General features: G+C 38.2%; 1 protein-coding gene across 2 annotated transcripts in view; it reads right to left on the reverse strand.

Annotated features, from left to right (window-relative positions):
• The window catches only part of mtg (mind the gap), a 93,687-nt gene that overhangs the window by 15,610 nt on the left and 51,439 nt on the right, over positions 1-26,638 (reverse strand). The window contains exon 2 of one of the 2 annotated variants that reach the window (XM_083124707.1): positions 26,179-26,313. The exons of the other annotated variant lie outside the window; for it this stretch is intronic. Coding sequence (XP_082980833.1) covers positions 26,179-26,313 — 135 coding nt within the window. The remainder of the gene's footprint in view (positions 1-26,178; positions 26,314-26,638) is intronic. 2 annotated transcript variants of the gene reach the window in all.

Here is a 26,638-nt window from a genome sequence, read left to right on the forward strand (position 1 = left end):
TTTAGAATAAATCTCTACGTAGTCCATTCGTTTAAAGTCATTTTGACAACTTAAATTTTACAGGAATGTGCACGGGTAAAAATTGAACTGCACAGAGAGAAAAAAAAAAACAATAATCGAAAAATGGTAGCCAAACATTTCTTTAAATGGGCGGCAAAGAAATGATTGTTCACCACAATCAAATTATTTGAGTAATTCTTTACCAGCACCGAATACCTACTTTTGGTAATTGTTCACCAAAACTTCGGTCGAATAATCTGTCACTCTTATATAAAATAGTTTAAATATCACTGTCCCCCCTCAGAAAATATTTCCGCCTCACCAAATAGTAATCGTTCATATTTGTTTACAGTTGCCAAAATTGTTGGCCAAAATTACCAAATATAGTTAATGCTACTATTTTCTTTTTTTTGTTTATCTCGTAGTTACCAAAAATCTGAATCAAAAGTGTTTTGTTAATTTAAAGAAATCAGTTACTTTGATTGATTGAATTGAATTAGGTTATTCTACGTTGCTTTTCTGCGACATTTGGCTAATCGCCACGATGAGGATGACTGATGATATGCTGTAATTCATGAAGGTACACTCACAAAGAACAGCCTTGCCTAGGCTGGGACTTGAACCCGAGAACCCTGGTGTCGTAGCGGGCGGTGATCACCACTCCGTCAGCTGAGTAACTTTGATCCGTGCGCTTTTGGAAACTGCAAGTTGTAATCGGAGAGGGGGGAAATATAATTTCGTTCCTTTTCAATAGTGACGCCAGAAAATTTTGTAATATGGTTTCATTTTTTTTAAAGGGTATATCAAACTGGAATAGCTATATGTATTGGAAACATTGTCACTTCATGTTTATGGGTCATCGTAAATTATAAATAGTTTAAAAGGGAGACAGGGGGAGCAACAGAGGAAATATGAATAGGAGAGAGAGAGAGCGAAGAACAGAAAAAGTAAGTTTGTGACTGGAAAGACAGAGAGAAAAATAAAGAAAACGCAATAGAAATGGAGAATAGGAAACAATGTCGGCGCTTGAAAAGAATGTTTGTTGAGGCGGAAATATTTTACGGGGGAAAGTGGCATTTAATATGAGAGAGACAGATTAGTAAACCAAAGGGGGCGTGAACCTTCTTCCTCTCTCATCTGTCGCTCTCACTGATAGTGGAGGAGTAAGTGAATAAGAGAAGGTAGCAGGAGAAATAATCAACAAGAGAGACAATAGGATTAGGATTACCAGACGTCCGGATTTTCCCGGACATGTCCTACATTTTAGCCTTATGTACGGCGTCCTGGAGGAATTTGAAAAATATCATAAATGTCCTACATTTTGAGCGTCACATAATATTAATTAGGAAAATAAGTAACAGAAAAAAATCATACTAGTTTCAAGTCTATGGACTGCGCTTCCAAACTCAATAGTGAAATTTATTTTGATTCAGTCATTGCCCAAAAAGATAGAAAAAGTTTGTCCTGCTATTAAACAAAAGGAAAACGGAAGCAATTAATGAACAAAGTTTTGGGACCACTTTCTGATAACATCACTGTTCAATGCCTGAGCAGAATTTCTTGCATTAGGGTTTATACTGATGGAACAAGGTCTTGCCCATTCTGATTCAATATTCAATACAATTTGATTGTAAAGCAGGGGTATAGATAACAAAATTATTCATGGTGTCTGCCAGTCAAGAAAGTCATGGTAGTCAAGCAAAAGTAAATATATTAACAAGTAGGTCAAGAAGTCAATAAAAAGGCAATAAATTATTCTTGTGGTCAAGAATTTTTGCTATTCATTGTTTGCTTTAGTTTATTTTACTTCACTTTCTTCTGTCCCATTGTCTAATCGCGAAGATGAGGATGAATGATGGTAAGATAAGATGGATGAATGGTTTGATTGATTCATTGATTCGTTTTATTTTACTTCGCGTTTTGTGCCTCTTGGCTAAGTTGCGAATATGGGCATGAGGGATGAAATGATTAAATTGATGAATGGACATTTACGAACAACCATGCCCGAGCGGAATTCGAACCCGGGACCCCTAGCGTCGCAGCGCGATGTGCTAACTACTCGGCCACGGGGTCCGGCAGATGGATGAATGGATAGTCATAAACATATAGGGACAACCGACACAAACCCCACATAAGATTATACTGGCTGTGAATCAGGACGCCAAAGCCTCGCTTGTCTGCCAAACACAGTTCAGGATGCATTAATACGAAATAGCAGATCTAATTCTCTTCTTAAATTCAGCTTCAGTTTTCATCTTAACCAGTGGCGGCTCGTGACTTTTCAAAGATGCGTGCTACAACTGATGCTGTTTTTCATGTACTTATAATGACCCCTACCCCCCCCCCACCCCCACCCACACACGTGGCTCTGCGGCCACGAACGTTAAGTGGTCGACTTTCAATCTCGACATCGAAGTTCCGGGTTGGAGTCTCGGCCCGGGTATGGGTATTCTTTGTGAATGCCCCTTCATTAATTTCATTATTACAAAGTATTACAAAGAATACCCATACCCGGGCCGAGACTCCAACCCGGAACTTGGATGGCAAGATCGAGTGCCTTTAAATACAGTGCTGTTGTCAAGATGTTCTTTAACAGCATTGTCTAAACTGCTGACAAAATCAAGGAGCCCTAAAAATACCCCAGGGTTTGCGGAGGAATCTGCTTCATCGTGGCCGGCCAGGCAGGGCCAACGCAAAAGCTCCACAGAACTTGATGCAGTCTATGATTTTTGACAAGACGTGGCGATTTTTTTCAACTTGCTCGTTATGCGATTCTAGATAAGGGTGGCTTAACTGCGTTGCTATGTTGACAGTTCCGAGAGAGAGAAAATTTAACTCATTATTCATGTGCTTTTTGCTTTCACTATGCTTTCTCATATATTTACATAAATTTCCTAGATCTTTTACCCCTCCTTTAGACCACGAATCGTTACTTCCAAAAAGTATGCAAGGAAAACAGAATAATGCATTTCGAATTTGACACCCACAAAGCCATGGTTCACTATCGTACAGTTTTCTATTAAATCGCCTTTTATACATAGCGTTCTTACCTCCCTTTGCATTTTGCGATAGATCCAAATCTGGCAACGGCCGTCTTAGCGCTTTTATTTCCAACTTTTCTTCAAGTGTTCTTCAAGAGAAAGGTCGCTGCAACAAATAATCCACCGAATTCATCGTACACTAACAAACAATCACTTTCACTTCTAACAACAACAAAAAGCTAATCCTTCACAACAATGACCACCACTTCACGCGCCACGCGATTTTAACAAAAGAACCGCGCGGAAAATTTTCGGGTCTGGAAGGCGGGGAAAAAACGGTACTCTGTAAGCTCTGTAAGTTTGTTTCTCGACTATTGAAGTGCTACATAAACACAAGGAAATATATTTCTAGCATTTAAAAACAGGTAATTTAGATAAAATATAAAATTAAAATTTCCTAAACATAAATTACATAGCAGAATCCACTTTCGGAATCAAAAAGGAACGGACTATAGTTTCAGAGTTGCAATCTTTACAACTTACCATCGAAATAGATAAAAGGCTAAGGGGTAGTGTCAATTCGTGTTCCAACTTTTTGCAGGTGCTGCTATTGTATACGACATGTTACAAACATTACATAAATCTACACTGATAACGTACAGAACATTTGAAAATGACATTAAAAAACGTTGTTCTGACAGAGGCAATATAGGTTGTCGTAGACTTTCTTCTTATCCTGAGATGGCACACTTACCGTGCTGAGTCTTCCTGTAGCACGCTAGCAGACGATTTTTCTCGAGCCGAGACCCTATCCCCCGTACAAATTGAGGAGTGGGGGTGTACAGTATTCATGCGCGGAGTGATGAAAAAGGGGCGAAAACGTGCTGTTGAGATTTTAGCACGGTACGCTATTCCTTATAGCCCCAACAGCGTGAGGGAAATACGTAGCCCCGCTGGTAAATGTTGAGGTTCTTAACATGAGAAGTTTCATTTCACTTTGGGGCTTCATTAAACTTCTTGCATCTGTGAGATTTGCTTTTTTCTTCTTTTCATTTTAACAAATTTAGCAACGTGCTATAGCACGGTAGCACGTATTAAGCATCCGCCACTCATCCTAACTAGCCCCTTTGTAGGGATTTTCATTAAATAAATATTTATTTTCTTAATTACTAATTTCCAACTTTACCTAAGTAGGATCTAGAAAAGTCCAGAAAAAGTCAAGATTTCTGGATGTATTATTTTGGTAGACACCCTGTTATTGAACTAAAAACTACCCATGATGAAACCATTTTAAATTACAGTAATTGCTGAATATTTGTTTGCCATTACAGGTCATAATTCAAATGTTGAGAGTACTTTCATTACCATCAGCACAAAAAACTCACGAGAGAATTATTTTTTCATAAAGTCTGTAAAATATCCCTATAATTTCAACGAGTTTGACTGTCCATTCTAACATCAATACATAGTTTGACTGAACCTGAAATTTTGATAAAAATTGTCTCCTCTGAGATGTACCACTTAAATCAAGTAGTAAAAGGTGCATTGATTAGTATGATTGCAAGTTTTGAAATTTTGCATTTAAACATTCGTTGGGAAATAATTTTCAAAAACTGAAAAGCGTCATTTTTCAACTACTTCCTAACATGTTCTATAGAAATATGTATTATTCATTGAGAATGTGTTGCGTCCTACATTTTGACTTAATGTCCTACATTTTGGGACAGCATGTCCTACATTTCCCTTACAGCGATCTGGTAATCCTAAATAGGATAAAATAAGAAATAAGACTCAGGAAGGAAGACAAAATCTAGAAAGAAAAAATCAGGAATGGGGACAAGGAATACAAATAAAAAATAGAATAGGCATTACATAATTCTACATAGTAGAGTGAGTATTAATTATACAATGTAAATAATTATTTTGAAGGTAGGTAAATACTGTTGTTTCAATCAATAATTATCATCTTGTCGTACTTTCAATTATTCAACATATTAGCCTGTAATAAAATCTGTAACTTCTGTTTGCTAAGAAACCAAGCAATTTATAAGTAACTTTAACGAAAGATTTTTACGTATCAATCGTAATATTCTACGGTTCTCTGACGTAGTGCGAAGTCCAGCTTCTGAGAACTTGGAGGAATTTGCCATTGTCTCCAAGTGTGCCTCTACACCTGGCGGACAAGAAATGACGTCCATACTAATCCAATTTTACATAACATCGGCCAACAAGATCCATTTTGCTAAGTTCATTGTCTACTTCGACTAGCAGATTAATTTCACATCAGAAAACCGACCATTGAAACCATTATAAAAATAATAAACAGTTTAACTTCACATCGGCTGAGCTTGACATCTGCTCTTGCTCACGGCTACCAGCTGACTTGCTCCATTCATCACACTCGGACATCTTGATTCGCCTCTTCTTCTGTTCTACATGCCAACAATGGTTGCCAACTCTCTAATATACTTTACACCTTTCTTTGTCCTTCTCGCAAGAGCAGTTAGTAGGAGCAACCACCTATATTATCAAGTTCCGCTGCATCAATACAACAACTAACAATCTTAGGATGCAAGACACTCCTCACCAGATGACTCAAGGGTAGAGAGCAGTTATTCAGCTACTTTTGCCAAATCGCGACGATGAGGGTGAATGATGAATTGATGATACTGTAGAGATAACCACCACAAACACACGCGCCGCCATAGCCTTGTTATCCCACAATAATGCAGTCTGTAGGACAGTCGTCTTCAACCAGTGACGACGCCAGAGGGAGGCAGGGGAGGCGGGCGCCTCCTGGTCAGACACTTCGCCCCCCGTCCCCCCCCCAACTGAAGTTAATAAAATATCGAATAATAAGAGAGTTCATTTCTAAGAGAGTGACGATTTTCACTATTTCTAAGTGGTGTATTCTGCATGATATCACTTTTCCTGCTTATTATACCAACTTGAGTAAGAAATATTAATATATTAATATATATATATATATATATATATATATATATATATATATATATATGTGTGTGTGTGTGTGTGTGTGTGTGTGTGTGTGTGTGTGTGTGTGTGTGATTCGAGCGCCGACCTGGCCACAGACCATTTCTCATTCATTTATGTCCTGTAATCGTCACGATTAACCTAAGTTTTAACCAGTTTTAAGAACTGGAAAAAAAGCATTGAATGTGGATGGTTTTAAAACATCACGAACATTCTGAGGTCCACAAAAAATCATCTGTAGTACGGGCAAATTATTCTAATCGTGGGTCGTTGGTGACAACGCTATTTAGTAAAATACATTCAAAGGTGATTCAAGATTTGGTTGGTTGGTTGATTTGGTGTTTTTAGTCCACTTTATGCACATTGAGGCAAATCGAGACTGGACATACATATTGAAGTGCCTCCACTGGGTATCGAACCAGGGACCAAAAGTAATCCAAGAAAACGACACTACATGTCAGTTGTGAATGCATCGCGGTTTCTTACTATTCAGCAACTTTCATTTTCGAGATGATGACTCTGAGGTAAACCTTACCAAAGGGAATTTCTTCGATACTCTTGAAGTTAATTTCAAAATAAGGGGATATTATTCGGAAAGGTATTGAACTGGAACCTTAAAATGCAATGTACACTCAAAATTATATTCAAAACAAATTAATCTGCGTAATGTAGTGCACACTTATTCTCAGCAAAATAAGCCAGGAAGTGGAAGAGGCGAAAGTATTCGCACTCATGTCAGATGGAACAAAATACATTGCGAGATAAGAACAAGAAAGATATTTGTATCGCGGGCAGGTAAAATAACGTATTTTAGGATTTGCCACTCTTCAATCATTAGAAGCAGGTTCGCTTTTCCTCGTACATATCAAAATCGAAGAACTTCTTCCCAAGAACTCCATAGGTGCCTGCAATTGTGTAGCACAAACATACGTTGGAGTGGTAGAGTGAGAGATGCACCAGGGTCAGAGTATTTCTTGAATTATGAGATAACTGCAAACTTTTTCAGATTTTTATTCCTGTGATAACATTTCGCTGAAATGTCTAACGTAGATTTTGCCCAAAACGAAGATGGAACGAAAGTACTCCACTTAATGGATTTAGATATCTTCGAAATCCTAGGAAAGTATAAATTGACATTTCACAAGGCTCACACTCTAGTTGTATTCTCTTCAATGCAGCATGTGAAAGAACCTTTTCGTTTTCGGAACATTTGAAATGTTTTGCTCGAAACAGGAAAATGAAACTCTTCGAAGTATTTTTTTCCGTCATTTATATTATTATTTTATAACTTGAATATTTATATCAGTAGTTTCATCTCAAGAAAGACGATGAATTTTAAAATTATAAATGTCTTCCAATGCTGAAATCACTACAAACATCGCAACTTGCGGCAGTTCCCACGAATAAAAAAAGAATTAATCATACCGAGATAAACAAGTAGTAATCAAGAAGTAAATTTAGGCAGTAAACGTCCACTCTGAATAAAGGACACTCACAAAACACCATAATGAATATAGCTAATGATGATAATAATAATAATAATTATTATTATTATTATTATAAGTAATATATATAAATATATAGTGTTTTCGGTCGTTTCAATGTGACTGCCCCCAACAATATTTGTCGCCCCCTCCCCCCCCCCCAGTCACTGGCGCCGTCACTGTCTTCAACCCGCGGTCCGCTGGATTTATTTTAGCGGCCCGTTAAGACCTCACTTGAAAACAATGTGATCCAGTGACTGGAACTGTTTAGATGTGGGTAGATACTGCAAGCGGTGGTTCAAAAAAGTTACAAGTATGCTGAAACTGTCTCGGCATTGAGATCTGAATTCGCCACAAGATTTCAATACCTCAGGTCGCATAACATATTTAAGATATTCTCCAACCTTTTCAGTGTGATGGAATTTTACTCCAAATATGTGAGAGCGTTACAATTCTCTTTTCTGTAGAATCATGCCCTGTTCATTGCATCTCTATACGGTACCACCTATGTCTGCCAACATATCTTTGCCAAAATGAAAAAATGCGAAATCGTAGTTGAAGAAACGACTGACCGACACACACATTGAAAACTGTCTGCGAGTAGCATCATCCAACTTCAAGGTGAATATTGACATGCTAGTGAAGAAAAAAACCAATCACAGTTCTCTCATGATGCTTATTTCTTGTGTTGAAGAGCCTACACTGAATTCAGAACTTGTCAGTGTCCTTTGCTACGAGTAATTACCCATGCTGATGTTTTGTTTTGCAAGTAAATAGTGTAGTAAAGTGGTTGTCAAACTTTTTTCTCATTGTACCCTTTAGTCGTAACTAAATGTCTAATGCCATAGGTTTTATCCGAATAGTGGGTTTGGGAATTTTTTTGGGCTCCCTGATTGGTGGGGCGTTTTTCATATGTTGGAGGCTTGTAGCTGTAATAGAGCAACATGGCATTCGGGCTGTATGTGGTAAGATGGTAAACAAATAAACATTAGAATCGTACGTTTATTATTATATTGGGTGTTCCAACGTTTACAATCTTTATGATTACTTACAAGAATAAAAATGTGAAGCACATGAAGAAGTACATAACAAACTCTAATTTTCATATATTATTTTCCAGAGTTATTGAAAAAAAGTGACAAAAATAAGTTAGTAAACAAACTATCAAGCACAATTTTGGATTCATTTTATTGCAAATCCTCAGAGTTTCTAGTGAGAAGAATGTGCTTCCACATCCTGACACAGTTTCTCGATGTCTGGTTGTGTACCTGAGACTTCCAAGCGGAAATTCGGTTCCGAATTTAGCCTATTATAGATTTAGAAAGAGTGTTTTATTTCAAAACATATGAAACAAAGATAAGAGTGTCAGTGACAAAATCAGCCTTATTTTCCTCTTGAGTGTTAAAGCTATGAAGTCTGAACTACACACCCGCAGCAAATATGTTGTGGTGGGGTATTCTCAACATTTGCCTTCCGAGCCGATCGCGTACCCCCTTCAAGTTGTTCGTGTACCCCTGGGGGTACGCGTACCACAGTTTGAGAACCACTGGTATAGTAAATGAATGTATCTTGAAGAACAGAAACCATATAATTATTTGTAAAGCTACCACTTCCTCTGTGAATTGCCTGGATCAGTGTAGACCGTCAGGTCCTCACAGAATGTTGAAATTGCCCGCTATAGGATTGTTGATTGTTGTTGTTGTTGATTTGTTGTTTTAAGTCCACTTTATGCACAGTCAGGCTAATCGGGACAAGACCTACAGTTTTAAGTGGGATCCGAACCACTATGTGCCTCCATCGGGAATCGAACCGAGGACCCATTTATTACAAGGCGACGACGCTACCACGGCGCCATCGAGGAGGCCAGCCCGCTATAGGAAAAACGTTGAAGACCACTGCCCTATGGAGTACTATGTAGAAGGGTGTTTAATTTTTGAGTGGCTTTCCTAGGGGACATTAGGGCCGCAGTGGTCCACGTCGACTTCCACGGCGGAGTGGTCAGCACTGTGATCTACTGTTCGATTACCTGGGTGGGTGATCTAAGGTCGGAATTCTCCCGGCCTTGTTCTTGCATAAAGCGGCTCTGGGGTATACCCAGCATCAAATAGATGTGTATCTGGGGAGATAAAAGTGGCTGGAGCTTAGTACTGATAACTTCACCACCAAAAATGATCGTGAATATGTGAGCCTATACCTCTTCCTTCTTCTATGTGCCTTCATGGGAAACTTTATCTTTCTTTACCTGCTCAAGGTCATTTCTTGATTTTGATTTTGAATTTAAAATTTTGGGAGCGTCAGCACTTAGGCTATTTAGCTCCCGTCATATAATATGGGGGCCAGCCCCTTATCATTACAAATAACAACTCTAACGTTGCATAACTAAAAAATTTAAAATGTTCTGACTTCTGTTAAAAGCTGAGGCTGTAAAGGGGCACTCAGCACACATAAGGACAAAAGAACAGGACAACACAAACAAAATTATACTGGCCATGGGGCCAGTCGCCAGAGCCTCGTTAGTCTGCAGTCCAGGGTGTACTGACGTGGAAGTGAGGTTGACATTTGGGTGTACTACGTGGAAGGTCACCCCTTACACCCCAAGGTCATTTCTTATAGGGGTGAAACTATATCAGCGTCACAGTTAGGCGCAAAAGCATAATTTTATACCCTGCTGACAACAGGTTAGAAATAAAATCATAACCGCATCACAACTAGAACATAAAGGCAACGAGAAGTGTCCTATCATGAAGGCGAAATCCTTTAACAGGCGCTGAGAGAAAGCGCTGACCTACTGGGAATCCGGACAGACCTTGACATTGAGCTTCTACGTCATCCAGTGACGGACTGGAATAGGCAGGAAGTAAGTCCCTGCGCCGTCGGCAAAGCCACCGAAGAAGAGGGTCAATGTGAACACACTTTTCCACCTTCGGCGAGTGACCGATCGGCTCCGCCATTGCCGACCATATTGGTTATTAGTGAAATTGGTGAAATACTCGGTGGAGGCCCATAGTGGTTTGGTTCCCACTTTAAACTTTAGGTCCAGTCCCGGTTAGCCTATCTGCGCATAAAGTGGGCTTAAATCAGAAACTCAACAGCCACGTGCAATATTCTGAATAAACATTCATTAACTGATGTCATTGGCGGATTTAGCGGGAGGGGCACGTAGAAAAGACTAAATCTCATTTAAAGTAATGATATCATTATATCGCAATGCACAATGATAGAATACTTCACTAACTTCGGTTATATCCTTTTCCAGTCAGCCAAAGAACAAAACAAAGTTTGGCACAAATAAGCTAATTGGAACTACATTTGCTGAACACTGGAATGTGAGCCGCTGTAAAACGAATCTAGGATGCCTTGATTACATAAAGATCATCTTAATACTGCTACACTTTGAAGACTGAATTGATTGATTGATTGAATTGTTGTTTTAAGCCCACTTTATGCACAGAAAGGCTAATCTGGACTGAACCTACAGTTTAAAGTGGGATCCGAACCACTGTGCCATGTGGCCTCCACCGGATGTCGAACCCGGGAGCCCTTGAAAAAAGGCGACGACGCTACCACTGAGCCATCGGGGAGGCCCATACATAGCTCATAGTGGTTCGGATACCACTTTAAACTGTAGATCCAGTTTCGATTAGCTTTACTGTGCATAAAGTGAACTTGCAACACCAACTCAATCAAGTAGCTATGTATTTTCATTCGATTGTTCTTTCTGTAGACACTTTTTTCGTACAATTTGTTTCGAAAGTTACGAAGAGGTCCTCGTACACATTTACATATTCTACAATAATTTGCGATGTGAAAAGTAATTAATAGTTGACAAAATTGGTTTCTTAAATATGTGCACATAGCTGTGCTTTTTTGAATTTATAAATTTGATACAAATTTTAATTTGAGCAACTTATGACTTTAAAATTACGTTGAATATGTCCAAATAAAATAAATAGCAGAATTCTTGAAATTGCTTGGATACTCGATTATTATTAATATTACATATTCTATGATACTACATATTTAGCTACATATCATTTTGATAATACATATTTAGGTACATATTTTATCAATTAATGTTACATATCTATGTACCTGTATTTTATACTTTGATATTACATAAAAATCCGGGCTCTACATATGTGAGTACCCGAGTACATCATATAGTAAATGTCCCGTGAAGCATATCACACCTCTTCTGCCTTGCTGCAGATCCAACGTGTTACTTGTCAGTAACATTTATGCCGTGTGTCAAGTGGCAGCAAAATTATTCTTCATTTAGCATGGAACAAAACTGGGGCAGAGCATTCACTAGCGCTAACATTTCCTAGCTGAACAACACGAAGGAAAGCTGCTGGGAAAGTTTGTCGACAGACATGATCTATAAAGAGGCTGCTTACACGCTCAGCTATGTTTATTCAAACGTCACGTTTTTGAGCAATTCTAAAGTTAGAGACTTGGCATTCCGGAAAAAAAACAAAAGAAAACTCTCATACATTGCTCCATAAATGTTACGAAGAACAGGACAGGATTATGTGTTTAATATTAACGAATTATTTTGTCTATTGGAAAAAAATGCTTATGGCATTCTGAGGATGCCATGCAGAAAATGGAATAGTAGTAGGTAAGAAATATCAAGAGTTTTGGAACTGTTTGTTAAACAGTTTGCAAAAGTCAAATATCGGGTGGCCAATAAGTTATGATGCACCTTCAATTCTTAACATATAGTTTTATATTAACTAATTGTTATTGCTTATTTTTATAACATAACACAAGCTTGAAAACCGCATTGCCTTCTTTTTTGGGCTTCACATTGATGGGTTCATTTACAACATGTTTCACGTAATTTGTGATCGTTGAAAGTCGCCAGGCTTGAAGTATGTGATACAATTATTAATTTCACATCCTTGTAAAATAAATGTTTCACCAATCGAACGGTCATTCTCAAAATAACAATTGTACAATGTTTACACTGTGTTGCATCCCCACACTTCAATTTCTCAAATGATCCTCGTTTTAGGGTACCAACCTTCCACCCCTCACCACCCCAACTACATTTTACTCACTATTCCGACATTTTGCTACACTCACTGACACTACTAATTAAGTGTTTTGCTTTGGGGGGGGGGGTATACCCACTTAGTGGCGTATTTGTAATTTCATTTTGAGAGGTAGTTTCTTTTTTGGATATGCAAATTTGTACTTGTTACCAGTCAGTAAACTAAATTATTACCTTAAGCTGTTCTAAGAACCTTAGATCATTCGTTCTAACTTAAGTCATTAAATTTTATGATAATAGTTAATCGTAATTTCGTAACACTTAGTATAGCTATTTTACATTGTAAGAAAATACAAACTCATAGAAAAAAGAGAGCTATCGAACTAGTAATACCGAAAAGTTGACCATTTTTTTATAGCCAAGTTCAACCTTAATGTCCGAACGCCTTAATACATATAAAATAGCAGCAAGTGCAAAACGGCCTATTGTTGTCTCGGCTCGGTGAGTTGTTCAGTTGCACAATGGCATTTTTCTTAATCCATAAGGCGTCATGATTTTTGACAGGGAAATCTTGGATGATTGGACCATTAGTAGTCAAAAATGATTTTTCATGTATTTGTTACATAGTTAAGAAATTGTATATACAGTAAAAGCTCGTTAATCCGGACTAATGGGGGGATAAGTTGACCGGTTTAACGAAAGTCCGGATTAACTGAAATAACCTAAAAGAACAGTAGAAAGTGCGTTAAAACTTCGTTTATGGCAACAAAACACGTTTATTATGGTGTATTTAAAGGGCATAGGCCTAAATACACTATACAGTACAGTACAAAGTCTGCGGGAAACAAAATTTCATCAGTGGTTGACTGCCTTTTCTTTGAGAAGTTCTCTTGTTGACTTCTAGCCACATTTAAAACCTGCATTCTGCTTATTTTTTCTCCTTTTGCCTGTCCGGATTAAGCGAAGTCCGGGTTATCGGGGTCCGGATCAACGAGGTTTTACTGTACTTTCAATTCCTATTTCCGCTGGGGGGGATAAAAACATCCTTGGCAGCGAAAAAAATACATTTCTTTTACCAGGAACATTTTCTTTTGTGGGGAAATCCCCGGCTTCCCCTTCGATAATTCGCACGCCGCTCACTGGTGTCTAAGGAAGAGGCATGTTGCTTGTTGTCAAGTTAGGCAGGTTAAACAGTTATGTTCCAAACTTTCCTTAAAATATCATGGGTACTTCTGCAATTTCAGGGTGTCTACCAAAATAACAAAATTCTTTACTTTTTCATGACTTTTTCTTGGCCTTTATTTCCCTTTTTCCTTTTAATTTTTCTTAACATTTATTTAATCGTTCCTTACTTAGGTATAGTTGGAAATTAAGAAAATACATATTTCTATTCAATGAAAAGCCCAAGGCCGATTAAAATGAAATTGAAGCTGTACTTTAACATTGTGAATAAGGAATGGCCACATTAATATTTTTACAAAACTTAACGCACACAAGAACGCAATCCTTAAGAAACAATGTAAGGAAATCTTAACCACAACTAAATACAATTTTAGATTTCCTAATATTATTTTTTTTCAAATCCGAGTACAGGTACATAACAATGTGCTGTAAAAAAAATAGCAAAAGTTCTTGACCACAAGCATAATTTCTTGACTTTCTTGACATGTAGACACCCTGTATACGAGGGCCACTATTTATATTTTGAGCCTTGGCAACACTGATTGAAGTTAGGCGCTATTTGACGTTTGCACGGAATCGTCTGGCATTATTGACCATAACGTACTTCAAATGTTTTGTCAATAGCTTCATTTGTGTTGTTTATGTTGCCTTGGAGATTGCGCGACAACAATAAAATGGAATTAACTCGTGAACATTTTCGACCGATGATTTTTTACGATTTTCGAAGTGGATTATCAAGACAAGAGTGCATCGATCAACTTACTTCCACATTTGGCGATGAAGACCCATCCTTTGCCACTGTGAAACGCTGGTATAACGAATTTAATCGTGGCCGCCATTCGCTCACCGACGAGATTCGCGAATGTCGTCCAAAATCAGTTGTTGTTCAAGAAAACATTGATGCTGTGCAAAACCTAATACTGCAAGATCGTCATGTGACATACTGTGAGATTGAGGCAACCATACGCATTAGTTCCACCAGCATATATAAAATATTACATGATCATTTAGCTGTGAGAAAGGTATGTTCTCGTTGGATCCCACACAATTTGACAATAACTCAAAAAGACGCTCGCGTCAATTGGGGAAAACAAATGCTCAATAAATACAATAGTGGTGCTTCAAAGGACGTCGAATCATGGATATATGCATATGAGCCGGAACATAAACAGCAGTCGACTGTATGGGTGTTTCAAGATGAACCCAATCCAACAAAAGTTGTTCGCGCTCGAAGCACATCGAAACAAATGGTCGCCTGTTTTTTCGGGAAAACTGGTCATGTGGCAACTGTGCCTTTAGAGGAACGTAGAACGGTCAACTCTGAATGGTACACAACAATTTGTTTGCCAGAGGTCTTCGGTCAAATAGGGAAAACAAACAAACGCCGTCGGATCATTCTTCATCAAGACAATGCCAGCTGTCACACATCTCGTCTAACAACCGACTTTATGAACAGTCAAAAAATCGAATTGATGGGTCATCTGCCGTACAGTCCTGATTTGGCACCCAATGACTTCTTCTTGTTCCCGAATGTCAAGAATAAATTGCGTGGACAATGATTTTCGTCGGCGGAAGACGCCGTTGATGCGTTCAAAAACCATATTATGGAGGTGTCTCAAGAAGATTGGAAAAACTGCTTTGACAAATGGTTCGAACGAATGCAAAAGTGTATTGACCATAAAGGAGAATACTTCGAAAAACAATAAAGCAGTTTTCAATGCCAAATTCCTGTTTTTTCATTGTTAGGTTCAAAATATAAATAGTGACCCTCGTATGTAAAGTGAAAGTGATTTCAGTTCATATTAAATGACAAGTGATGAACTGACGCAGAAATTACCAATTAAATATATGTCTCTGAGTTCCAAAATTTCTCATACAGTCTTGAAAGTAGTTAATTTTTGTGCGGGAAGAAAGTCTTCCGGAAATTCAAGAGGAAGGAGATGTTACATCATGCCCATGGTGGTTTCTAAACCGAAATAAAATAAAATAAAAAAGTTGACCAAATCACAATTTATTACAGTTTAAACTCCTTTGTAACTAATGCGCCATCTGTACTTATAACAAAAATTAAGCTAGTTTTTCTTGTATGTACGCATTGCTTGCATTATAGAATTATTTTCCTGTAGTTTACGGTTATTACAAGCAGAAAACATGAAGTGAATTTGTGAAAACAATGATGGATTTGAATTACCTGATGATATTTAGGATTCATAAAAAAATGTGATCAAAAATATCTGAAATCAAAATAAAACAGAGTTCTTCTTTTCACAGTTAAGTTGCTATATTACAACAATGTAAAACAATGTAATATTGACAAAGGATTTTTTTGTTTAAAAAATTACTAACCATTGTTATAACTGTATCTTTAGTCAAAATGAAAATAAATGTCTGATGAAGGGAGCGTGTTCTCCTGAAACGTCACAAGAAAACTGTTTTCTTATGCTTGTAATAACCGTAAACTACAGGAAAATAAAAATTAAGCTTCTGTCAGTTTTTAGGCAATAATAAAATTGAAAGACAAATCGGTAAGGTGGTATCTCTATCTGAGGGGGAAATGAGGGAGGGAATTCCGGTTCCTCATCCCCCTCAGGTTGCTAAATTAGTGGGGGAAACTATATGTATAATTGGTATAATGGCCCGATGCCGAAATTTCTCCCTCACTGTAATTTTCTGAAATACCACACTACCAATAAGTATGCATGATATATACGGGGCTTCATTGGTTCGGTTTATTTTATTTCGCATTTCTGCCACTTTTGGCTAATCGCGAAGATGAAGAAGAGTGACGATGCAATTAAATTGATGAAGGGACACTCACAAACATCCAAGCCCAGGCCGTGATTCGAACCCAGGACCTCTGGCGTCGTGCTTGCCACTCCGCCGGCTGTATACGGGACTTGAAACTTATCTCTTGATTTGAAGCACGAATACCATGCTCGTGCCATTATTGGATGATATAGTTCAAATAAGTTCACCATAGTTTCTTTTACCTACAGCTCGACCAAGATGAGAGAACCCTCTGTCACTATCATCGAATTTTCCACCCTAAACGAGAAAAGGGAGCTGATGCAAAATGTGCGGCGATCGTCAACACATCGATTGAGTGCCAAGCGCTTGTGACATCATGAAGGAAGAAACCGTCCTCTGCGAAAGTTGTTGATTTTTGACAACGAAGCAAAGAAGGAGAAGCAACTAATATGGTAAAACGGGGACACTTGAGCACAAGCGAAGGGGGAGCGAGAGGGGAAAATGCACGACTCTCCGCTTTAGTTTGGGAGTGTGCCTGTTTTTCTCATCTTGGTCGAGCAGTGCTTATTGCTATCATTCCGTCAACCTGTAAGTGAGCATGAGCGCACTGTTCGGATTACCATATTGAAATGAAGATTTGGACTTCCGTTATTTAGAACTCATCGAGGAACCTTCAGTTAAGACAAGATGGCGGTCCACCACAATTCAGTATACTTCAGAACTGCATATCATAATCAGTGAAAGAGAGCCTGCGAAATGTATGAACAAAAATACAAAAATATTGTATGATCTATTGACAGACAGGAGTAATAGTGGAACATTTCTATTTACCACATCCAATGAGTTATGCCGTTCTGCTTTTTATACATTTATACCATCATTTCTCTTTTGTATATTTCTCATATGATATTATATTGTTTCAAGGCTTACTTTCTTCACAGTTATATTTGTTTGACGCCTAAAGTTTCTTTCATTTCGATTCTGTAAATAAACATTTCCATGTGTGTGTGTGACACTACGAAGTCTGAGGATCTGGTTGATTGATTTATTTGGTTTATTTTACTTCGCTTTTCTTCCACTTTTGACTAATTCTGAAGATAAGGATGAGTGATGATATGATGAAAGTGATGAAGGGATAATCGCAAAGAACACCAATGCCCATGCCGGAATTCGATCCTGTGACCCACGGCGTCATACCGCGCTGTGCTAACCACTACGCCACGGTAGTCGGCCCGGAAGATCTGGTTTCCAATCTATGATTGCACACGGGCTGCACAAAAAAATAATAATAACTGAATGAAATTATGAGTAGGAAACTTTAGGGAAATAATTATATTCTCATATTTTCTACAGGATTGGAGTTGGAGAGGGAGAGGGAAGGATTCTTGTTCCAAAATTGCCCCTTTCGGCGATATATCATTTTCTCTTTCCCCCTCTCTATATGTAATTATATGTGTGTGGTATTGGGGGAGGGGGTTGTCTGTCTGCGTCTGTCTGTCTCTGTCACGTGTGCACATTCACGTTCATTCGCATTCATAATAATTCCATTTTTCATGTCCTTTACTCAACAACACTTTCCAACGATCGTATCTAAGGGCAAATGAAGAGTTGACACGGTAAAGGATGTAAGTGCCAAAAAGTAAATTTTTCAGGAGAAATATCCTTCTCCATGCCAACGACCCTGCAGTTGCATCCGATGTCATCTTACAGCATCAGTGAGTACTACATGCAAGTACTCGGCACTTCCATCTCTCTCCAGGCCATTGGCATGTTGTCCATGCAAAGTTGGATATTTGACAAGTTTGGCACTTACATCGTTTTCCATGTCAAGGCTTCAAATGTAGTTTCACCATTAACATGACACCCTGCTCACACTATTTCTGGCTCAGTGTAAATTTGAGAAAAAAAAAACACTTGCTACAAGGGAAAGCAAATATTTCGATTTCCTCAGACCATGAGTCCAGTGTTTCTCCTTCTTGGTTGTCTTCTAGAAATCTTCAAACCACACGATTCATGGCCGGAGGAAGCGGGGGTAGAGGACGAGCATGGTTCGGATCAAAAGTTCTCCGACATCTTGTGAACATCCAACCACACGCCATCCTCTGCTGTATTTTGCGGTGACCCAATAGAAATGTACGAGGACAAACCAAGCCGTGTTTGGGAAAATCTTTTTTTTATCTAGTCTGAAAGCATTTGTGCCACGCTGCAAATATCCATTCCACAACTCATAAATATTGTGCAGCATGGGCGTCTGAAGGGAGGAGGGGTCGAACCCCCCCGAAATTTGCATGGTTCATTTCAAGTCACAAAAGAACATAAAGCTTGTTTTTTTATTGTTGACAACAGAAAATAAAGTTAAATTATTTGGCATTCGAACAGAATGACAAAGTAAAATTCGTGTTAAAACGAAAATATTGAGTGAGAAATACAGGAACCAGTGTATGGCGTCATATTCTAACATTTCAAAGAATAAATGGTTTCACATTTTTTTCAAAATTCCAAAAATTAAAGTTTTATGTGAGTGATCGCACGACAAAAACACTATGAATAAAATGTCGAGCTAATTCTTAAAGCATTTTCTAGAACAAGGATGTAAAAGTTAATATCAAAATAGAATAAGTATGCATTTCAGTACACTAACTGTATGAAGTATAAAAAAATAAAAAACATAAAAAAATAAAAAAACAACAACTGTGCTGGATATTCACTTATCTGTTGGATCGAGTGGAAGAGTCTCTAGAATGATTCAACAATAATAAAAAAATAATAATAAATTTGGAATAACATTTGTCTATTTTTGCCTGTTTATAATAGTTATTATTTTATAACAATAATCATAAACATGATAATTATTAATGTTATTATTTCTACTATTCAAGTATATTAATGGCCTGACCCGTCCTAAAAAAATGTTTGTCGACGCCCATGAACTCAAGTCCTGTATTATACGTAGTTGCAACACTTTTTTCTGTCTGCAAATACCTGTTCTGTTCCTATGAAGCAAACAGTGCCTTGTGCAGCAAAGGCGTGCTGATAGGGTAGGAGTTGGTGGCCCAACCTACCCCCTCCTCGAAATGTCTTCGAAGTAGTAGTGCCAATAATATTGCATGTAAACTAGCTGTCTTTTCATACTTCTTTTATGTCTGCATTTAATGTCCACAGATGAAGCAGATGTCTTATATAAACGGCTGACAGCACTGGCATACACATGATTTTCTTTTCGGGAGGGTACTGGATTTGTAAATGTGGATGGTATATAGCTGCTTTCAAGAGGGTTAGTATAGGGTAACTTCGGTGAATAACGCCAGGCGGGAAATAACGCCATTTCAAAGTTTCAACTCTTAAAACATGGACGCATGTAAAGTTAAGGTGTGACTCACCGTTGTGCGATAAACAATGGTGCCTGGTAGCATTGCTGATAATAACGGTTGCCATTATCGAGCCTTTATTTAAGAGAAACACTTTGAACAGTGTAGACGTTTGAGTTGAGTTTCGAGGAAAAAGGGTCCACATTTTCATCGCGCCGACAAAGGTGAGTGGTTTACTATTGTAGGATTAGATTTTAAATGTTAACAATGCTATACGTACACAATACGTTTATTACGTAAGTGAATGATGTGTGTACGGTTTTCATGGTCGGTGTCGTAAGTTTAGAACAGTTGGTTAAACTACAGTCTGTTGTTTCGGGAAATAACGCCATCATCGTGTCGGGGTATAACGCCACTCAATTTAAACTCAAATTTAAGGAAATGTTGATTTCGAAAATAGGTTTATCCTTGCTCAGTTACTTTCGAGGCGTACAGATATTTATTCTCGGATAATTTCCTCTTTCAGATGGCGAGGAAATGTAGAAATATACGGGCCAAATGGTCAGTGGATGACTTGAGGCAAGCTATGGCGGCCATCAAACAAGGGATAGAAGATAGCATGTGCTGCACGTTCCTCGCAGAACTTTGAGGGACTGGGTATCGCGAAAAGACAAAAAAAGACTTTTTTTTCTAATAACTTACTACAGTAATTATTTTTCCTAGTACAGTTTAGTAAAGAAAATGTGAATGTTTTACTTGTAATTAGGATAATGTGAATGTTTTACTTGTAATTATGAACATGGCGTTATTACCCCACAGGTCTGGAAATAACGCCATTTTGCATTAACACAGAACTTAGTATTTTATTGCTTTCATTATAACAGTGCAATCAATATTTTAATATTACACAATAGAGGAAAGTTCATTCTCCTATACATGTAAGTTTCATGTTCCTAACAATAAAAATGTATGAGTTCTAGAACGAAATGACCAATTGGTGGCGTTAATCACCGAAGTTACCCTACATAAGAATATGTTTCGTATGTTAAAACTTTTCACTTTCAAGAATGGGAATCGGGGTTCATTTTAAGAGGAGTTTGCATTTACCACTTTGGTTTTTTCTTTCCGAATTAACTGCTTTTATGTTAAAATGTTGAATTTTTCAAAATTTCGGAAGGGGCTGTAGCACCATAAGTTCCCCTCTACGTACGCCAGCTGCTGTCTACACTATATTGTATGAAAACTTTCTTGAATTTCAAATTCACTCAAGTAAAATAAGTGAAAACTAATTTAATTTTGTCCTGCAAGTAATGGACAATTTGTAATCACACGCTTCAGTTTTTTATTATATAAATCATTATGTTGACCTCAACGAAGAAAAAAACGTGTGGAGGGATGGGTGTGTGGGTGTCGATGGGTGAGTGTAAGGATACTGATGAAATTACACACACGGACGTGCCATATGTGGTAATGTCCTCATATTGCAATCAAGAGGTCCCGGGTTCGATACCCAGTGAAAGCCCATAGTGGTTCGGATCCCACTTTAAACTGTAGTAGTAGTCCTGGTTAGCCTACCGATACAGGATACCCAAACGCACGATATTTTAAAAAAAATCGGCCCTGTCAAAAACAAAAACCTTCTCTCTTGTTTTTTTTTACACACCCCTATTTTAGGCGGGAGAAAATTATTGTTGTTCATCCAATCATCATCCATTGTCGCGACTAGCCAAAAGTGGAAGAAAAGCGACGAAAAATAACGAGATACAAATTTTACAACACAAACAAAAATCTCTCTTGCAACATATTTTAATGGCATTTCACTCGCCTGCCAAATAATCCGCATGTCGTTAAATATTTGTTCCAGCTTTTGAAACCACATATTGCTGAAGAAAGCTAATGAAACATTGCCACATAGTTGTGATTATTCCTGCATTGTGTTCGGAGAGTGTCTTTTGACATTGATAGTCATGGACAAAAGACAAAAAAGCCATCATTATACATATAACCTCATCAATAATGATGAGAAAGGACAGGTGATTAACCAAAATTAGATGTTCCCTAAAGAACAAAAAAGTGATGAACCACGTTCCACTTTAACGCCCATGACCTGGACAGCTGCTTCACAGTGCCATCTAGCGTGTAGAATATCCGTGCCAACATCTAGAAAGAGACGGGAATCTCAAGGATAAACCCAAAACCAGCAAGAGAATGTGCTAGTACGTATAAGCCTTGCACACACACCCACAGTTTGGGATACCGATATACGTACATCCGTGAGTCAGGGCATTGAAGTAATCGCCACGTAATGGTGCAGATAACTGAATAATTATCGGTTTAGTTCTACCTCAAGGACAACGGTACCTGGTGTAGAAATATAGCATATGTCTGTCTGGAATTGACTAACTAATAATTAGCGGTAATGATATGCTGCAGAAAATTTGTTTTCAGTAAGGCTGTGCCCGAATCTGCAGCTACTGCCACCTTAAAGCAGCATTCCCCCCTTGGAATCTCCGTACCGTTATAGTCCGAATTCGCGGCACAGGTAGAACTGGAAGGGAGAGCTGTAAGCAGCAAGAAGTGCACGATTCAACTCGCTGCAGGGCTACGCTCGGCAGCCGTATTGTAACTTCACTTTGTAGAGGCAGCGTTTATCGAATATGTAAGTAACCTATATGCGAATCAGTGAACTCAAAATATGTGAAATAGTCAGAATTTCCTGTTCTGTACAATAATGCCATGTTCATTACCCTCTCTTCCAGTGGTTCTCAACCTTTTTCAGTCCAGGACCCACCTTCAAGGACATTACACTTCAAGGGATCCATAAGCATGGGCGGCGTCAGAAGTACTTGCACCCAGTATATAATCATATTTTTCCTAACATCGAGTACTTTAAAAAGCCTCTCTTTTACGCTTGCTTAAACAAGTTACACATAACATGTTAGGTACTTCATATAGGAAAGTAAATATGTAATTTAAAAGGTTATTTTACTGTAGTCCAATATCTAACTAAACACCGGTTATGTTTTAACGAGATGCCGGTAAAACGCAATAGTAGAGTGCGAATAATATAAATTTAGAGTTTAGACTGCGTAGAACACGGGTTGAATTTAAATTATTAAAACAATATAGCTATCTTAGTAATTTAAATTTAATAGATTTTTAAGGCACAGTAAATAAATTCTCGAGCTCGACTTTGCGACCCACCAAACGCCCCCTCGGGACCCAGCAGTGGGTCGCGTCCCATAGGTTGCGAAAGGATACTCTATTCGGTATCTCTTATGCCTGCGAACAGCTTCTTTCCAAAATGAAGAATGTGGAATCAAAGTTGAAGAATGGATTGGCCGACACACGTCTTCAAAACTGTCTGCTATAGTAGCCTCGTCAAACTTCAAGACAAATATTTATTTATTTATTCACACGTTTGTGAAGAAAAACCAATCACAGTGTTCTCTTCTTATTGAAGGGGTAAATGACAATTCCTGTGTATGAATGGTTATTGTGCTTTTTCCTCAACATATATCATATAACGTTGCTTCATTATGCTGATTTGTTGCGTGACGGTGTTCTTTGCAATAGTTACCCATGCTGATAAATTCTCTCATAAGAAAAGAGTACAGTCAGTGAATGTATTTTGAACAACAGAAACCAGGTAGCTATTTGTGAAGGTAATCTATGGACGGGCCCGTCAGTTCCTTATAGAATGTAATTTTGGCTCGCTATAGGTCAAACGTTGAAGACCACTAACATAGAGGATTTGTTTATAAGAAATTTCCAGTATACGTTGATTTATTGATTTGGTTTATTTTACTTCGCTTTTCTGCCACTTTTGGCTAATCGCGAAGATGAGCATGAGTGATGGCTATGATGAAAGAACACGCATGCCCGGACTGGGATTCGAACCCGAGGTCCCTGACGTCGTACCGCGCTGTGCCAGCGACTCCAGCGCACATGACAGCAAAGAGAACAATGTACAAAGGTGCGAATTTGGCGAATTGTATGCAAAGTGAACAGCGGGCGAACCGTTGACCGTAACGTCATGATATGTGTATCAAGGACACGCAGACGCATGGGAAAGGTTCCCATTCCTTCTTGCTTCCAGTCATGGATGACTGTGTCTCTGGGCGTGATGAAGACGTTTCGAAAACCCAATTACCTGTGGTATATACTTGGATAGTTTTTCCGTCCTAAAATCGAGCAGCCACATCAGTTCAGCCACGATGGGAAACACGTGTCATAACTTTTCCAATCTCTGTGTTCCTCCAAGAAGCGACAAACAATGGAACGTCAACACCCAGGATTGGAACCTGGTTTCGTACCGGTCTACATTAACCACTCCGCTGTTGAGGGTGGCACTAGATTCAAGCAAAAATGTCCATGCTGTGTGGTGTATCGGTTAGCGTTTCGGTTGCCACGACGCCAAATATCCTGGTCGAATCCTGAGTAAGGTATGGATGTATATGTGCCTATTTCATACTGAACGACGCAATTAACCTACATGGGCAGAAAAGAGACGAGATACGTATAACCAAACAGAAAATGATGAAATTAAATCAGAAAATTGGAATAAAAAGAAGAGAGTTTAAAAGTTTGTTTTAAGCCCATTTTATATACATATAGGCTTATCGGGACTGGACAGTTTAAAGTTGAATTCACTATATGCCTCCAACCGGGGGTACATAGTCAAGATAGAAGCCGGGACCCCTTGATTACAAGGCGACGACGTTATCACTATGCCATCGAGGTGGCCCAAAAAGAGTTTGAAACAAGAATTGTAAAAGAAAAGTGTGATGAAAGCTAAAAATGTTACTATTGAAAAATACGATCAAAAGTAAAACGGAAGTGGAAAAAATGGACAGCCAATTTAAAACTGACAATTATGAGCCGCCGTAATTACTGGTGTTGTACCAGCAAGTAATACATTAAAAAAAAACTTTAAAAATATATTGTTAGAATAAGGAAGAAGCTAGTCAACAATTCACCTCTTTAAATTCAGAATAATTGCAACGTTAAAACCAGTTCTTTTGTTTTTTTTGACGGGCACGAGAATTTGTGGAGCATGACGATAGGTTCGATCAAAGCATTCGCTTCATTCTCGACCTTCGTCAGTGCATGCTGGTGAAAGGAACCTACTGAGAATGGAAAGAACCCTCAATACAGGTGAAAGTGTCTGTACATATTTTTTTAAAAAGAACATTTTTATCCTTGACAGATATTAAATTCTAATATATTGTCAATCAAATTACTTCGGGTTTCTTCAAGGAGTTTCATGATGGACATAAAACTGCAAAACCAACATTTTTCTTAAAAAGTACTGATCAGTACCTCGAAGTTAATTGTTATTCAACTATATTTGATGTTTTCTGCAAGATGAGAATACAAGCATGGAAATTCAATAGGCTTCAAGAACACACATAACAGGAAAAATGGAATGTCATAAACATACCTTATCTTGTACTATATTATTTATTCTAGTACAGATGAGGCCTTGTATTGCTAAAAAGTCCCCTGAAGAACAATGGAATGATTTTAATTGTTGCTCAAGTAAGACAAATGAAATGCTGCAATAATTAATCACTTTTTCAAGAGAGACAGAAAAACTTCTCATTAACTTATACATTGGAGGAAACGACTTGTAAATTCACTATAAAACGAAATTCATAACCTACATCATTTTGTTTAAAAAAATATACAAGTCACTTGACACTAACAGTAATTCACCTCTTCAATGATTACCATAGTAGCATTCATTTTTCCAGTATTTATTGTTTTATCAGAGGCGGAGGTGGAGAGGGAAGGCATTGGGGGCAGCGTCTTCTCCTTTTCCATGATTGTGTCAGGTTCCAAATAGAAAGTGTGTAAATGTGCTCGTCAAGTCAGGGGGAGGGGGTGCTATTGTATTTGTTACTAGGACCAGAAACTTGGTTTCGGTGGTTTCATACAACATTTCTGAAAGTTACGGGCAAACTTTAATAATTTTTAGATTTCAGTCTTGGAACTCTTCATTCTGCGCTTAACGTTTCTAAATACGCGTTTGAACATGTCCTAATACAACAATATGGGGAACACACGGATTAAATTATGAGATATGAAGAAGCCGAGTTCTGATCTAGGTTGTCTCTGTAGTTACACTCAACTTGTGGAGTTAACTCAAGTTTGCTTTGTTTTTTTGCTGTTGTTTTTTGTTTTGTTTCTTCAGAAATGGTTGCAATCATCAGCACTCCTACCTTCGCTACACCCATGTGTATCCTTAAAATTAGTTTGACATCGCATAATTCTGTTTATATCAATGTAACCAAACAGTGCAATTCTTACATCTACTCACTCATGTTGAAACTCAGATATCATTCCAAAATGTACATAAAGTAAAGTTTTCAATCCACCATTGAAACCATCACCAATGAAAATTACAGAAAAGATATGTATAGACCAGTAATAATAGATTCAGGAAAGAACTGGTGAAAAGACAGTAGTGTGAGAAGACTTACCTAACCCGAAGTATCCTTTGACTCCACCCAAATTCCTCACCCTGAAAAGCCCGGACTGTTTGAAGCCACAATTCAGGGACCACCCGAATTCAGACTTCAGAACACATGTGGAATCGGTAGGCCTGTACAGGGAACCTAGAAGAAGAGAGTTAAGATGAACCCCGCTTGTTAAACAGGCCTACTGTGCACAATGTACAAGGTGAGATATTCCGTAAGTAAGTTATTAGTATTGAATTATTCACAAAGGATGGTGCAAAAGTAATGCTGTTTTTTTTCATACCTGAGCTGAATTCCACAATTGTCAACACGTGAATGTGATACAAAGACTCTCCAAGTTTTACATGCAGATTGCAAGTGCTCGATGTGGACCCTGTTGATAGTAGTTCAGTTTTTGTCCAATCACGTTCCAGTATATCCTAGAATATCAAATTCTTATCCGTGCAGGTGCTGTAGAGTTGGG

Source organism: Lepisma saccharinum, chromosome 6 (genome assembly GCF_977018435.1).
Source record: "Lepisma saccharinum chromosome 6, izLepSacc3.1, whole genome shotgun sequence".
NCBI lineage: Eukaryota > Metazoa > Arthropoda > Insecta > Zygentoma > Lepismatidae > Lepisma > Lepisma saccharinum.